The 16,876-nt window shown below is 42.8% G+C and overlaps 2 protein-coding genes across 2 annotated transcripts in view; both read left to right on the top strand.

The window, feature by feature from the left end:
* Window positions 1-1,196: 1,196 nt before the first annotated feature.
* LOC308369940 (uncharacterized protein) lies at window positions 1,197-7,736 on the top strand (the record flags this gene model as incomplete). Its single annotated transcript, XM_080844502.1, has 10 exons — window positions 1,197-1,262; window positions 2,232-2,327; window positions 3,336-3,431; window positions 3,772-3,951; window positions 4,209-4,279; window positions 4,737-4,794; window positions 5,476-5,863; window positions 6,144-6,263; window positions 6,534-6,880; window positions 7,133-7,736. The coding sequence occupies 10 exons, from the start codon at window positions 1,197-1,199 to the stop codon at window positions 7,622-7,624; spliced, it is 1,914 nt and encodes a 637-aa protein (XP_080700628.1). The 3' UTR covers window positions 7,625-7,736.
* A 5,332-nt stretch (window positions 7,737-13,068) lies between these two features.
* Window positions 13,069-16,876, top strand: part of farsb (phenylalanyl-tRNA synthetase subunit beta) — a 12,372-nt gene continuing 8,564 nt past the window's right edge. Inside the window, exons 1-6 of the mRNA XM_080845390.1 lie at window positions 13,069-13,164; window positions 13,893-13,948; window positions 14,365-14,519; window positions 15,430-15,502; window positions 15,853-15,968; window positions 16,674-16,824. Coding sequence (XP_080701516.1) covers window positions 13,107-13,164; window positions 13,893-13,948; window positions 14,365-14,519; window positions 15,430-15,502; window positions 15,853-15,968; window positions 16,674-16,824 — 609 coding nt within the window. The 5' untranslated portion in view covers window positions 13,069-13,106. The remainder of the gene's footprint in view (window positions 13,165-13,892; window positions 13,949-14,364; window positions 14,520-15,429; window positions 15,503-15,852; window positions 15,969-16,673; window positions 16,825-16,876) is intronic.

Below are 16,876 nucleotides of genomic sequence, written 5' to 3'. Positions count from 1 at the left end.
ATTTGTATTGTATTGTATTTGTATTTAATTGTATTTGTATTGTATTTAAATTCCCATCCGGCACGCTAGAGGGCGGAAGGACTAGGCTTGACTCAATCCGTCAAAAACTTTAATCGCTGAAGAAGAATCGCTGCTCTCCTGATAAACAGGAGCATCAAAACAAATCTTCATATTTTCAGCAAATATTTTAGAATACTAACCACCTCAATCATCGTTTCCTTCCAGTCTGTAGCTTACGAACTACTTGGATATCGTTAACTTGTTCAAACCAGATAGCTATTGCTGAAGGTAGCTATCAAGGTCCTCAGCAGGAAAAGTTGTGTTGACTGTATGTACTTTTGTCTGAACAGAAAAAGTTGACGAGGCGCGGTATTTAATGTGATTGCGAAATTAGTATGTTTAACTCGTAGGCTACATGACAGAATGCAGAAACTTACAGATGACAAACTTTTACCTCCCAAAACACCCGCTGCCCGAAGCACGCTGCTGTTGGAGTCAGAGGGAGAAACGGTATGTTAGCGTTAGCGGTTTGTTCGGATTTTCCGATGAAACGTTTTCTTAGTTTGAAGATTCGCCTTCTCCCTTTTTAAGAATGCATGTGTTTCTAATTTAATTAGAAAGGTTGTCTTATGAGTTGTATTGATTTGAGCCTTATTCCACCTCAGTTACATTGTTTAATAATAATGAGCCCGGTATTGACGAAAGGGTTTCTTCTTGGCCGTTAACAATTGTGCATTTAATTTTTCAGTTTGCAGATTTGCCATGTAAAATAGACAGAATTTAACTTGTGTTAACATGGCTTTGAAGAGATGTCTGATTTTAATTTGTCTAGTCGCAGACGAGCGGATCAAACCTTGTGAAGCTACCTCCTTCATAGGGCATAGATGCAATAATGCAATAACGATTTTTGATCCATCACAATTGCTGATTGAATATCATCTAATCTAGCGTATGGAAAATTGCCGTCAAGTTTTACTTTAGTGTTCAGAGTCTGATGAAAATCAAGCAACGAGACAGACGTTCACAAACTGAATTAAGTTTGTGAACGTATGTGTATTTGCTTGATTTTCATCATAATCTGAACAGCACTTCAAGTGTTTGTGTTTTTGTGTGTGTGTGTGTGTGTGTGTGTGTGTGTGTTGATCTCTGTTTTTATGTGTGTGTAGATGGATGAAATTGCTCGGCACATGGACAGGATGGTTCACAAGCAAGCCTGCATCGACCTGGAGAAGGCCACTCAATTCATCACACAAGCATTACAGGTAATACACACACACCCACACACACTCACACACACACACACACACACACACACACACACACACACACACACACACGTAGCTATTGCTGATGGTAGCTCTCAAGGTCTTCAGCAGGGAAAGATGTGTTGAGTGTATGTACTTTTGTCCGAACAGAAAAAGTTGACGAGGCGCGGTATTTAATGTGGTTGCGAAATTAGTATGTTAAACTCGTAGGCTACATGACATAATGCAGAAACTGACAGATGACAAACTTTTACCTCCCAAAACACCCGCTGCCCGAAGCACGCTGCTGTTGGAGTCAGAGGGAGAAACGGTATGTTAGCGTTAGCGGTTTGTTCGGATTTTCCGATGAAACGTTTTCTTAGTTTGAAGATTCGCCTTCTCCCTTTTTAAGAATGCATGTGTTTCTAATTTAATTAGAAAGGTTGTCTTTTGAGTTGTATTGATTTGAGCCTTATTCCACCTCAGTTACATTGTTTAATAATAATGAGCCCGGTATTGACGAAAGGGTTTCTTCTTGGCCGTTAACAATTGTGCATTTAATTTTTCAGTTTGCAGATTTGCCATGTAAAATAGACAGAATTTAACTTGTGTTAACATGGCTTTGAAGAGATGTCTGATTTTAATTTGTCTAGTCGCAGACGAGCGGATCAAACCTTGTGAAGCTACCTCCTTCATAGGGCATAGATGCAATAATGCAATAACGATTTTTGATCCATCACAATTGCTGATTGAATATCATCTAATCTAGCGTATGGAAAATTGCCGTCAAGTTTTACTTTAGTGTTCAGAGTCTGATGAAAATCAAGCAACGAGACAGACGTTCACAAACTGAATTAAGTTTGTGAACGTATGTGTATTTGCTTGATTTTCATCATAATCTGAACAGCACTTCAAGTGTTTGTGTTTTTGTGTGTGTGTGTGTGTGTGTGTGTGTGTGTGTTGATCTCTGTTTTTATGTGTGTGTAGATGGATGAAATTGCTCGGCACATGGACAGGATGGTTCACAAGCAAGCCTGCATCGACCTGGAGAAGGCCACTCAATTCATCACACAAGCATTACAGGTAATACACACACACCCACACACACTCACACACACACACACACACACACACACACACACACACACACACACACACACACACGTAGCTATTGCTGATGGTAGCTCTCAAGGTCTTCAGCAGGGAAAGATGTGTTGAGTGTATGTACTTTTGTCCGAACAGAAAAAGTTGACGAGGCGCGGTATTTAATGTGGTTGCGAAATTAGTATGTTAAACTCGTAGGCTACATGACATAATGCAGAAACTGACAGATGACAAACTTTTACCTCCCAAAACACCCGCTGCCCGAAGCACGCTGCTGTTGGAGTCAGAGGGAGAAACGGTATGTTAGCGTTAGCGGTTTGTTCGGATTTTCTGATGAAACGTTTTCTTAGTTTGATGGCACTGTGAGTAGATTCGCCTTCTCCCTTTTGAAGAATGCATGTGTTTTCTCATTTAATTAGAGAGGTTGTCTTTTGAGTTGTATTGATTAAGAGCCTTTTCCCACATCAGTTACATTGTTAAATAATAATGAGCCCGGTATTGACGAAAGGATCTCTTGTTGGTCGTTAACAATTGTGCATTTAATTTTTCAGTTTGCAGATTTGCCATGTAAGATAGACAGAAATGACACTTGTGTTAACGTGGCTTTGAAGAGCTGTTTGATTTGAATTTGTCTAGTCACAGACGAGAAGATCAATCTTTGTGAAGCTATCTCCTTCATAGGGCCAAGATGCAATAACCCAATAACGTTTTTTGATCTATCACAATTGCTGATTGAATCTCATCTTTTAGCGTATTGAAAATTGCCGTCAAGTTTTACTTTAGTGTTCAGATTCTGATGAAAATGTAAGCAAATAGACAGATGTTCACAAACTGAATTTAGTTTGTGAACGTCTGTCGATTTGCTTGATTTTCATCAGAATCTGAACAGCACTTCAAGTGTTTGTGTGTTTTTGTGTGTGTGTGTTGATGTGTGTTTTTATGTGTGTGTGTGTGTGTGTGTTGATCTCTGTTTTTATGTGTGTGTAGATAGATGAAATTACTCTGCATATAGACATGATGATTCACAAGCAAGCCTGCATCGACCTGGAGAAGGCCACTCAATTCATCACACAAGCATTACAGGTAATACATACATACATATAGTCACACACACACACACACACACACACACACACACACACACACACACACACACACACACACACACACACACACACACACGTAGAACATTAAAGACATTGTATCTTGATGTCTGTGTGTGTGTGTTTGTCAATGTTTACATGTGTTGTGTGTGTGTTTGTCAGCATGGAGTAGGAAGGAACCAGATGTGGTGTGTTTGTCTATGTAAACATGTGGTGTGTGGGTGTTTGTGAGTGTGTGAAGGTTCATAAGTTTGGTGCGTTTGTCTATGTTAACGTGCTTGTGTGTGTGTGTTTGATGTGTGTGTGTGTGTGTTTGTCAGCATGAAGCAGGAAGGAACCAGGAGCTCTGCGTGTTGATTCGTCGACTAGAAGAGAGGGAGGTGGAGACAGGGCGGATTCTGGCGGAGCAGGCGGAGTCAAACCGACAGCTGAAGTTGAAAAACGATGAACTACAGAAACACCTGGAGGAAAAAGACAACTCACTGTCACAAGCCACCCAGGTGTGTGTGTGTGTGTGTGTGTGTGTGTGTGTGTGTGTGTGTGTGTGTGTGTGTGTGTGTGTGTGTGTGTGTGTGTGTGTGTGTGTGTGTGTGTGTGTGTGTGTGTGTGTGTGTGTGTGTGTGTGTGTGTGTTTAACACAGGCACCTCACTGACACAAGCAAACAAGGTGTGTGTGGGTGGGTGTGGTAAATGTGTGTTTGATTTTATGTGTGTGTTTGTGTATGAATGTGTAGTTAACATGTGTGTGTTTATACAGACTGTGGCTTTCCTGAAGAATGAACGAAGGGACCTGCATCAACAGCTGCAAAGACAGCAGAGCAATCATAGGTAGACACAGACACAGACACAGACACAGACACAGACACAGACACAGACACAGACACAGACACAGACACAGACACAGACACAGACACAGACACAGACACAGACACAGACACAGACACAGACACACTTAAACACCCACACACACACACACACACAGCCAGCAGAGTGGGTGTAGGTACACATACACACACATACCACACAACCAGCAGAGTGGTCATAGTTATTCAAACACACACACCCATATGTATACGTTACAATGCCTTTTCCCTTAGTATTCTTCTTCTTTATTCCCTTTGGTAATATTTATATCAGGGATTATATTTTGGTAATATTTATATTGGGGATGATATTTTGCTTAATAGAGCTCTCTAGTTCGACTGTTCTTGACGATGAACTTTGACTATCATCCTAGCACATTTGACTTTTGAACTCTGACCCCTGCGATCTCTGATCCATTTAGGACAATTCAGGATGTGAATGAGTCGGTGCAGGATGGGGAAAGCCAGTTCAAGGTTGAGGTACACAAATACACACACACACACACACACACACACCCACACACACACACACACACCCACACCCACACCCACACCCACACCCACACCCACACACACACCCACACACACACCCACACCCACACCCACACCCACACCCACACCCACACCCACACCCACACCCACACCCACACCCACACCCACACCCACACCCACACCCACACCCACACCCACACCCACACCCACACCCACACACCCACACCCACACACCCACACCCACACCCACACACCCACACACCCACACCCACACACCCACACACACACACACACACACACAGACACACACATGCATAAATAAATAAATAAGTCCTCATGCAGCAAGAGATGTATGAACAAATTCCCTCTCATTTTATTCGTATTCACGGCCTATTCTTATTATAATGCTAGTACCCATTGATTTATGGAATTCTCCAAATAGTTCTTTGGTTTTTGCTCTAACCATTCATTTTTTTAAGGAGACTTCAAAGAATTTAAAAAAGAGTTTAAAATGTAAAGAGTTTAAAAAAGAGTTTAAAATGTAAAGAGTTTAAAAAAGAGTTTAAAATGTAGAGTTTTTGATGTTTTCAAACACGCACGCACTCACACACACACTCACGCACGTACGCGCACAAACACACATTCCAACGTCTGATATGTGTTTTTCAGCAAATGAAGAGTGACATCTCACCTCTCCAATCAGACCAGTTGACAAAAGCCGAGGAATCTCTGGTCTGGTCAGAACCACTGGTCTCGTCTGAAGCCCAGAGTCTGATGGTCTCGTCTGAAGCCCAGAGTCTGATGGTCTCGTCTGAAGCCCAGAGTCTGATGGTCTCGTCTGAAGCCCAGAGTCTGATGGTCTCGTCTGAAGCCCAGAGTCTGATGGTCTCGTCTGAAGCCCAGAGTCTGATGGTCTTATCTTCTCATCATAGTCCGCCTGTCTCATCCAGTGCTGAAAGTCCGCTGCTCTCGTCTCACACGCTGGTCTCAGCTGATTATCCAGTTTCTGCGATTAAAGAAGAGGATGCAGATGATGGATATGAGTACAGTCAGCCTGGTGAGGGGCGGAAAGAGTTACAAACACACAGACACACACACACACACACACACAGACAGACATACACACACACAAACTATATGTATATATTTTGTGTGTGTGTGTGTGGAGGCAAAAAGTCAGTGATAAGTTCTTTATAATACAGGGCAGGACTTCCAGTTAGATATCCATAATGTTTACTTTTAGTTCGATCAGCATTAGCATGTCAGATGATGTGGGTTAAGTGTAATTAGCGTTAGCATGTCAGTCCTCTGCTCTAAAACAGACCTGTCCTCTACAGACCCAGAGCACGTGTCTCTGGCCCGGTTGAAGAGTGTGTCAGTGGTGTTGGTGGACTACTACAGGACACAAGGACAGCAAGGAAAGGACGAGGAGAACCATACAGAACAGCCAGAGACCCGTAAGAGATCTCACACACACACACACACACACACACACACACACACACACACACACACACACACACACACACACACACACACACACACACACACACACACACACACACACACACACACACCTATAAAAACGCCCTCAGCCTGAGACTCATAAGACAATCAGTACTACAGCATATTTGTTATACAGCATCTCTCCACAGATAACTTGATGTAAGAAAGTTGTTGTTGTTTATGTGTCTGTTTCTTCTCTTTTTTTTTTTTTTTTTTATCAGGAAAAGGATCATCTCCCTCATCCCCGGAGTTCCCAGCATCCCCCTCCATCTTGGGAACAGAGACAGATAAATCAAAACACTACTCCTGTTCTGTGTGTAGCAAAACCTTCCACTTTAGGTCTCAGTACAGGCTTCATCAATATACTCACACAAGGAGGAGGCCTTACTGCTGCACCCTGTGTGGCAAGAGCTTTACTAAGGGGAGAGCTCTCAAAATACACCAGCACATTCACACAGGAGAGAGACCGTACCACTGCACTCAGTGTGGCAACAGTTTTACTCAAGAGGGAAATCTCAAAAGACACCAGCGCACTCACACAGGAGAGAGGCCGTACCACTGTACTCAGTGTGGCAACAGTTTTACTCGAGAGGATGAGCTCAAAATTCATCTGCGCATTCACACAGGAGAGAGGCCGCACCACTGTACTCATTGTGGCAAGAGTTTTACCCAAAAGGGAGCTCTCAAACGACATCAACACATTCATACAGGAGAGAGGCCGTACCACTGTACTCTTGGTGGCAAGACCTTAACTCAAGAGGGAACTCTCAAACAACACCAGCACATTCACATTGTAAAGAAGCTCTATGAATGCACTCAGTGTAGCAAAAGTTTTACTCAAGAGGGTAATCTCAAAAGACACCAGCGCATTCACACAGGAGAGAGGCCGTACCACTGTACTCAGTGTGGCAACAGTTTTACTCGAGAGGATGATCTCAAACGACACCAGCGCGTTCACACAGGAGAGAGGCCGTACCACTGTACTCATTGTGGCAAAGGTTTTATTGAAAAGGGAGCTCTCAAACGACATCAACTCATTCACACAAGAGAGAGGCCGTACCACTGTACTCAGTGTGGCAAGACCTTTACTCAAGAGAGAACTCTCAAAAAACACCAGCGCATTCACATTGGAGAGAAGCTTTATCAATGCACTCAGTGTAGCAAAATTTTTACTCAAGAGGGAAATCTCCAACAACACCAGCGCGTTCACACAGGAGAGAAGCCGTTTCACTGTACCCTGTGTGGCAGGAGTTTTTCTGTAAAGGGAAATTTCAAAAGACATCAGTGTATGGCCATTGGGGACAATCTGTAGACACAGACAGACAGACAGACAGGCACACACGCACACGCACACACACACATATTCCTGTGACAAATCAAACATGGCTCCTGGCTTCTGCTCCAAAACAGACCTGTAATGTTACCTAAAGGTAATGGAGTGATTAAACAGGCGTGTTGAAAAATGAACTGTGGGCTGCTTTCATAGACAAATGGAAAATTGTGTTTTTATTCCCATCCGGCACACTAGAGGGCATTAAGACCGGAGGCTTGACTCAATCCGTCGAAAGCTCTAATCGCTGAAGAAGATTCACTGCTCTCCTGACCTAAGAACTTAGTTAGGGTATGCGAATTGCAGAGATTCGAGTGTGTGTGTCACTATACGATGGTAGTCCAGCTACACGATGGTAGTCCACTCCACGATGGTAGTCGCGCATGTTCAGACACAAACTGTTATATTTAATTATTAAAAGTGTGGAGACGGAGTCAGGGTAAAAGGCAAATAGTTTGTATTATGAAGAAGTGAGACAATATAGCAGTAGGTAAAACAAAGCATTGATGTGCTAGCCAATATAACTTCTCAGGCAGAACAAAAGACATCGGGATATCAAGTATATCTTTATCTTCTTTATTATTCTAACATTAAGAATTTACAGTTGTATACAAGGACCAAGCTTCTTAAAGTATACTGTCTTTCGCAAAGTTCCACAAGCTGAAGCAGTGTCGCAAAGTGACGCATTCTACTGGACTACCATCATGCTGTGAGCAACTGGTGAAGTGACAGGGTGACACTCTTCACCAGGAGAGGGGATGCGAAGAAGACGCATATCATCACTTAGTGGCAGGGGCACGAACGGAAATGGTAGACTAGAGCCTACTTGTCACGATAAACGTTGATAACGTATAGTTAGCGTTAATAGTAGTCGAAGACTCTTACTCACAAGTACTCTTACTCATTTTCGTGGTTGAAAGTCGGTAACAAAACAGAGACAAATTGCTACACGGACAAGCAATGTCATTTATTTCCTAAAATATGTTTTACAGGGCTGTCATGTTTTGAAGACAGGCAAGAGTGACATTTCCCCCCGGCCACACCCCCATTCCGCCCGCCCCACCCCTTGTCGGCAGATAGAGCACCAGTAATATGAGCTGGTGCTTCCGAAAGTAATACATGGCCATTTAGAGGTCCATTCACTATTAAAAGATGTCTTGTAGGTGGCTCCTGGGACTTTTCTCCCTTTTGTTCTAGCCATCTCCTCCACTGTTTCTTCCACCATTTCCTCCTCTAGCTGCACTGTCTCTTCCTCTTCCACCCTCTCTGGTCTCGAAAAGAGGACATGTCCGGGTAAAAGAGACAGTCTGGTCACCCTAGTTTACGACCTTCTCTGGGCCTAATTTGGCCTTTTTAGGTGGCTTTCCTCTTTGGACGAAGGACAGGGTGCTCATTGTTTTTTTTACCTGACATCTTTAAAAAGACAGATGCAATGATTAATGCGTCCATGGCCAGGATATTTATAACATGCTAGTATGCCTAATAAGCACGTGATTCACAACTTAACCAGGCGTGAAGAAGCCTCGGAATCTGAATAGAATGTTAAAGCAAACACATGTACAAAAAAGAATCCCAATAACATCATTGAATATTAAGGGTTGCCTAATATTCGTTCGAATTATAGACTATATAGATTTTTAATTATAGCCTATTAACAAAGTTCGAAGTCAAAGCTGTAGTGAAAAGGCAGGCTGTAGCCTAAAACTGTGTTGGCTACAAACTGCTGCTTATTATCTGTGAAATATTTTCTAACTGCAGTCAAGTTGTCATTGCTTGTGCCAAACCATTGTGAATTTGTTGTAACATTAAAGCAGAATTGTAACATATGCTCGTAGCTCCAGTGGTTTCCTTAGGTGAACGAAACTTTCGAAAGATCAATCGCAATTCTAGGATGCTTTATTTTCATTGGTTGCTGGATTAAATCTTACCCAGATATAAAAGATACGTTTTTTTCTTATTAGCTATTGTGTAGCCCATTTCTTTTTTTTGATTGGCTGATAAGTGGCAGCTCTCCAGGGGATGGAGACGTGCTTGATTCCTCTATGGTGAGGGCAGCTCGGCCAGGTCATGTTTGCACGCTACAGTTTTTTCTCAGCGTGAGAAATACAATGTGTGGCGGGAGTGCGTGACTAAAGACCGAAATTAGTGACTGCGTGACACTTGAGAGCCCTTTTACGAATCCAATTTACAATACCACTGCACACTCACAACCTTAAAGATAATGTATAAAAGTTGTACTAGCATTTGTATTCAAAGTTTAAACTTTAATCTACCAAAGTACTCACCGTTTAACAATACAAGTTGCGCGCGATGGTATTTCTTATTACGACTTGTAAGGAAAATCAAGCATATTTTACTGTTTATATTTTACTGTTTACAACACCAAACAAGCGTACAAAACATAGACTAGCAGGTATCGTATGTATTGAAAGTATACACTACAAGCCAAAGTATTTAAAAAAGTATTTACGATTACAGGCCTATAAAATGGCGCAAGCCGACTAAGACAGCTAAAACTATGGCAGCCAGAGGTGACCTACAAAATGCCTTTTCCAGAAGCTGATTTAACTATTGTTTGTTGATGGTTCAAGTAAATAAACTTTGAACACACAGTTCCTTTTAGTATTAAGTAGTTACAGATGACTATGTAGAAAATCACAAAATCGGAATGTGAAATTAGGTGAAAATTCACCCTAGTTAGTTCAGGACTCCGGAGCTGCATAAGTACATTTATTAGACAAACAACAACAACAATTGCAATCAGGCTCCCCTCCCAGCACAAGGCTGAGATAGAAGCAATGAAAAACACATCGCACAAGGTTTATATAGACAGAAGTTTAGCTTTCAGTAGGGATAACCACGTCGTGGATTGACCGTGTAACTATTTGTCTCTGTTTTGTTATCGTCTTACACGATGCTTCGGTACTACGTCCTCGCCGGAGAGTAAGGTTAAATTCAACCACGAAAATGAGTCTTGGAGTACTTATGAGTAAGAGTCTTTGACTCTATGTAGTAGGCTCTAGTATAGGTCTACCAATTCCGTTCGCGCCCCTGCCTCTAAGTGATGAAATGCGTCTTCTTCGCATCTCCTCCCCTGGTGAAGAGTGTCACCCATTTGAATCTCTGTAATTCGCATAGTTCTTACCTGACCCAGGATGGTAGTGTTGTCTGCGAACTTCAGGATGATGTTGGAACTGTGTGTTGCCATACACACATCCTGCATGTGCAGGGAGTACAGGAGGGGACTGAGTATGCAGCCCTGGGGGGCCCCGGTACACAGGGTCAGTGAGGAGGAGGCGTGCTTGCCCATTCTCACCACCTGGGGTCTGCTATTTTATCCAAAAACCTCTCTTCTAATTAAATGTGTTCTTCGTGGCAAGATGCTACTGCAGTAGCAAAAAGTATTATGGTGTGTGTGTGTATGTGTGTTTGTGTGTTTTAACTGGTTTCTCTTCTATTTTTAGGACTTTATTGTAGGTCAGGTTATGTGATATTTAGGTCATTTTTGTGCAGAAAAATAGAACATTCAAAAGGGTTCACAAACTTTAAAGCACCACAGTATGAAAATACTTTCTGTGTATTTCACATTAATAAATATGTCGTGTGTCGTATAAATGTTCCACATGTTTCAGGTTGTCTGTGGGGTTTGGGTGGATAGGTACAGAAAACAGAGAAACCTCAGATAGTGATGACACTTGATGTTAGCAGGAGAAAATTGACAGGCTCTATTAAAAGGCATGCAAAAATACACACACACACACACACACACACACACAAACACACTAAAGGCATGCGAAAACCTTGCAAACACCACCCAACAGCCCAGTTGACACTTGCCAACACACTGACTGGTGTATAGCTGGCAATGTCATGACTGTGAAAGCTTTTCTGCCATTTTTAGCAGGGTGTTCCAGCCCGGTACACAAAACTACTTAGGGGATATCCTGGAGGGCTAATGGGGAAGACACAGGTGTTTATCTGTCCTTCACATTACCATATGCTATCAAAATGAATTTGAGGATTGTATCAAAATGTGTTGCCTATAAAACCATTGTTCAAAAAGTGGCAAATTGTTGCATAGTGTTACTTTAGTCCAGCCATTCAAAAAGGTAGCCTCTAACTATCAGGTGTGATGTTGAGGTTGGTCAAATCTATTACTTAACAAAACCCTAATTTTACCATTTCCATTAATGCCAATCCAATCTCTTCCCCCTGTTGCCATTGTGCTTGCACTAAGGGGGTTGAGGCTCTGGGCTCTGTAAAGTGCCTAGAGGCAGTTGTATTGTTATGGCGCTATATAAATAAAATCGAATTTAATTAATTATTTTCAAACTAAAGGAAAACTAGCCTGGATACCAGCCTGAACTCCGCCCACAAAATTTTTGGTCTGGAGATTCAGTCTGGAGTCGAGTTAGTTGGGAGGGTTTAAACGGCCCCGAAAAGTGATCTGACCATTCAAATTGTAAGGGCGGGCTTTATACGTGGATGGACAGATATAGAGAGAATACCGGTATACATCGAACAAAGATGGCGCCGTCTCGGAAGCTTAGTGGGACATATTTTATATGATTTAAGCTATCTACACGACTTTTATATGTCTACATTGACTCGGTTAGTTGTGTATACGCAAAACGAGTGTTGCCCAGGATTATGGGTCTTAACTGAAGCACTCTAGAGCATTATTGATAGGTTATGCTAACGCGTAGAAAAAAAAAACATTCAAACGAATGGTAGCTTCTAGCCTTGAGTGCTAATTAAGTAACATCAACAGATATGACAGCGCATTCATTTTGAAAGAGGAACAGAGAAACGCGATCAAGGCATTTGTCGATTGAAAAGATGTTTTTGCCGTCCTTCCTACGGGATCAGGTAAAAGTTTAATCTATCAGATGGAAATACTACGTTGCTCTGATTGGTTCTAGGTATCCAATTCAGCGAAGAGGAATTTTCTTTCCTGGTTCGTTGAAACACGCCCCATAATCACAGCCCAATAGTCCGGTCTCAGACTCATATTCTGACTAGAATTATGAGTATGACATCGTCAGGCTAAAGGAAAACAGCACTTCATATTTTTGATGTTCAAGTCTAGACATTTGGAATAAGGTGTTGTTATGTTGACAGGCCTACATGTACAACATATTTCACTAATTCATCAGCCCTGAGGAAAGGTTCTGAAAAACTTTCCACACTGGCTGGTCTTAAATTACGTTGATAACCACAACTATTTTTTGTCACAAAATCTGAACATTCACATTATAGAACGATTTAGCATGAGCTACTGAAAATCTTGCAAAAAAAATAATGGACAGTGGAGATAAAATGAGAGCGTAAACGATAATGCCTATTGCTGCTATAGAGCTAAAAGAATCAGGCGTTCACTGTGGACAGCTACAACCGGCTAGCCAGGGTCCTTCCCCATACGGAGTACTGCGCCTAGCGGATTAGTTGAGTTGAGGTGGAAATCATGCCGACTGTTAGCGTGAAAAGGGATCTTCTTTTCCAGGCTTTGGGGAAAACATACAGTAAGACAACGTTGGCGCTGATATGCTCACTTAAGTAGACATCTTTATTTGACGTTTTAAGTGTAACTTTAGTAACGACGTTTTAGGGACAACGCGAACGCAATGGTCAGTGAATAGCAAGCTTGCTAGCACGAGCTTAAGGTGGCGTGTCAATAACCGACATGCAAAGCCAGTTGTTTTTTTTAGTCATGAAGATAAATTGCACTTCCACCCGGGGTTTTGAACAGACATTTCTAGTGGTCTTGGAAGCGGGGCAGTTTTGAGACAGCGGTGTAGCCTCGGCAGTGAAGCCCCTGACGCTCGGAGATGTGTAGTTCATGCTTTCACGTCGATTGCATAATTTGTAGGACGCTGCTTCCGTTGCTGGATTCAGATTAGTAAATGATACACGATAAATGACAGTACGAAGATGCGTTGAAGTCACAATGAATGAAATGTCTATTAAAATAATCCGAACACATCAAATATGTTGGGATAAACTTTTGCTTCTTCTGACACCTGTCTTCGTGACGTAATCACAAAGCGTCTGTCTAGCGATCGATTAAGGATTCTTCAGATTTGTCAGGGAATTATTTATAAACCGATTACGTTTGTTTATCATACGCTAACCACAGGATAAACAGGAACACTTGAAGATGAACCTATGAATGACCATGCCTGATTCATGATTCATTACTGCATACTCCGTTGAATTCATGCTTGCTAATCATTCAGTGTGTGTGTTGCAGGTGATGAGGAGTTTGACGAGCTGTGTTTTGAGTTCGGACTGGAGTTGGATGAGATCGTAAGTAGGATTATGGGACAGACTTTAAAGTGTTTTTGTTGACTATGTTGAAGTTTTGACAGTTACCTTTGTGCCATGATTAGGTCTGTTTGTGATGAGTATTGATGAGTTATTTCTGGGTGCTGTAATGGTGTGATAGTTAGGGGAACAGTGATGGTTGTTGTGGAGAAGGCTTACTGTTGTTGTGGTGATGGTTGTGTGGAGTAACTGTGATCATGGTGATGATTATTGTATTGATGATGGCTGCTGTGGAGTAACTGTTGTCGTGGTGATGGTTGTTGTGGAGTAACTGTTGTCATGGTGATGGTTGTTGTATTGATGATGGCTGCTGTGGAGTGACTGTGATTATGGTGATGGTTGTTGTATTGATGATGGCTGCTGTGGAGTAACTGTTGTCGTGGTGATGGTGTTGTCAGACGTCGGAGCGGGACATGATGAGCCGAGAGCAGGGGGATGAGCGTGCGTCGGCAGCCTCGGACGTGGTGCTCTACAAGATCGACGTCCCCGCCAACCGCTACGACCTGCTCTGCCTGGAGGGACTGGTGCGAGGCCTGCAGGTCTTCAAGCAGAGGTGAGACCAGGTCGTACGGTGTGTGTGCATACGTGTGTGTGTGTGAGTGTGTCTGTGCACGCGCGCATGTGGGTGCGCCTGTGTTTGAGTGTGCGTGTGCATGTGTGTGTGGAAAACAGAGAAGGAGTACCTTGATGTGTCTCTTACATGTCTGTTGATATATCTCTTACATGTCTGTTGATATATCTCTTGCATGTCTGTTGATATATCTCTTACATGTCTGTTGATGTGTCTCTTGCATGTCTGTTGATGTGTCTCTTGCATGTCTGTTGATGTGTCTCTTACATGTCTGTTGATATATCTCTTACATGTCTGTTGATGTGTCTCTTGCATGTCTGTTGATGTGTCTCTTGCATGTCTGTTGATGTGTCTCTTACATGTCTGTTGATGTGTCTCTTACATGTCTGTTGATATATCTCTTACATGTCTGTTGATGTGTCTCTTGCATGTCTGTTGATGTGTCTCTTACAAGTCTGTTGATGTGTCTCTTACATGTCTGTTGATATATCTCTTACATGTCTGTTGATGTGTCTCTTGCATGTCTGTTGATGTGTCTCTTACATGTCTGTTGATGTGTCTCTTACATGTCTGTTGATGTGTCTCTTACATGTCTGTTGATGTGTCTCTTGCATGTCTGTTGATGTGTCTCTTGCATGTCTGTTGATGTGTCTCTTGCATGTCTGTTGATGTGTCTCTTACATGTCTGTTGATGTGTCTCTTGCATGTCTGTTGATGTGTCTCTTACATGTCTGTTGATGTGTCTCTTGCATGTCTGGAGAAGTTTATGTATAGTAATGCATATATCTAATGTCGAGGATCTACTTATGTTTGAGCACCCATGTTAACAGTCTCTTCTGGTGTGTGTGTGGTGTGTGTGTGTGTGTGTGTGTGTGTGTGTGTGTGTGTGTAGGATTGAGGCCCCTCGATACAGGTGTGTCAAAGCCTCTGGTGGGGAAGCTCAGAAGCTCATCATAACTAAAGAGGTGAGGTGTGTGTGTGGAGTGTGTGTAATAATCTGAGTGTGTGTAATAAATTGTGTGTGTTTGTGTGTGTGTGTGTAATAATCTGAGTGTGTGTAATAATCTGAGTGTGTGTTCTAATGTGTGTGTGTGATAATCTGAGTGTGTGTGTGTGGAGTGTGTGTAATAATCTGAGTGTGTAATAATGTGTGTGTGTAATAATGTGTATGTCTAATAGTGAGTGTGTGTGTGTCTGTGTGTGTCTGTGTGTGTGTGTGTGTGTCTGTGTGTGTGTGTGTGTGTGTGTGTGTCTAATAATGTGTGTGTGTGTGTGTGTGTGTGTGTGTGTATGTGTAATAATGTGGTGTGTGTAGACGGCAGCTGTGAGGCCCCATGCTGTGGCTGCTGTGTTGAGGAACATCACCTTCACCCAGGACCGCTACGACAGCTTCATCGAGCTGCAGGAGAAACTCCACCAGAACGTCTGCAGGTCCGCACACACACACACACACACACACACACACACACATGTCCGCAGGTCCGCTTCCAGCACCTAGAACTTAGAACTTAGTTCAACTCCAACAGAATGTCAGCTGGTCCGGTTCCTGAACTTAGTTAAAGTGCATCAGGACATCCAGGTTCCGGTTCCAGCCGCTACAACTTAGTTAAAGTCCAACAGAACGTCTGCAGGTCCGGTTGGAGCCTCTCCTCTCCTGACCCTGAATTTCTCCCACTCTCAGCAGGACTGCAGGCTAACTTGTTCTTAATAGGTTATTAAAACATGAGTTCTTAACGGGTTCTGCCAATGAGCCTCTCCGAAAGGCCTGTTGGACACCTTTTCATTATATCAGCTTCAGGCATAGGAGGAATGCTACCACTCTGGTTTCCTGTCTGTGTCCTGATTGGATCAGGCATCTGTCTGCTTGGAACCTGATTGGCTGATAGATGTGTGTGTGTGTCCTGATTTCTGGATGGGAGTACTGTGTGTCCGTTCATGAAATTCCTTTAAGGGGCCTGATAACTTAGGCCGCAACGCGTCTGTGGATAAACTGATCAAAATAAATAAGCAATGAGAGTGCAGTTTTTTCTACTCTAAGCTACTTCCGGTGTCCTGATAGGCTGGTGATATTGCTACGTTGATTCTGATTGGCTGATAGCCCTCTTTACAGCTTTTTTATTGTTTCTGTTCTGTCAGGAAGAGGACCCTGGTTGCCATAGGAACCCATGACCTGGACACCATCAGTGGTCCCTTCACGTACACGGCCAAACCGCCCGGCGATATCCGCTTCTCTCCTCTCAACCAGAGCACCGAGTACACCGCCACCCAGCTCATGGACCTCTACAAGGTCTGCTCCTATTGGACAACTCACTGAGGGGGGAGGGATTGATCTCAGCCAC

This window comes from Sprattus sprattus (assembly GCF_963457725.1).
Source record: "Sprattus sprattus genome assembly, chromosome: 9".
Taxonomy (NCBI): Eukaryota; Metazoa; Chordata; class Actinopteri; order Clupeiformes; family Clupeidae; genus Sprattus; species Sprattus sprattus.
This window is presented reverse-complemented; position numbering and strand designations above follow the sequence as displayed.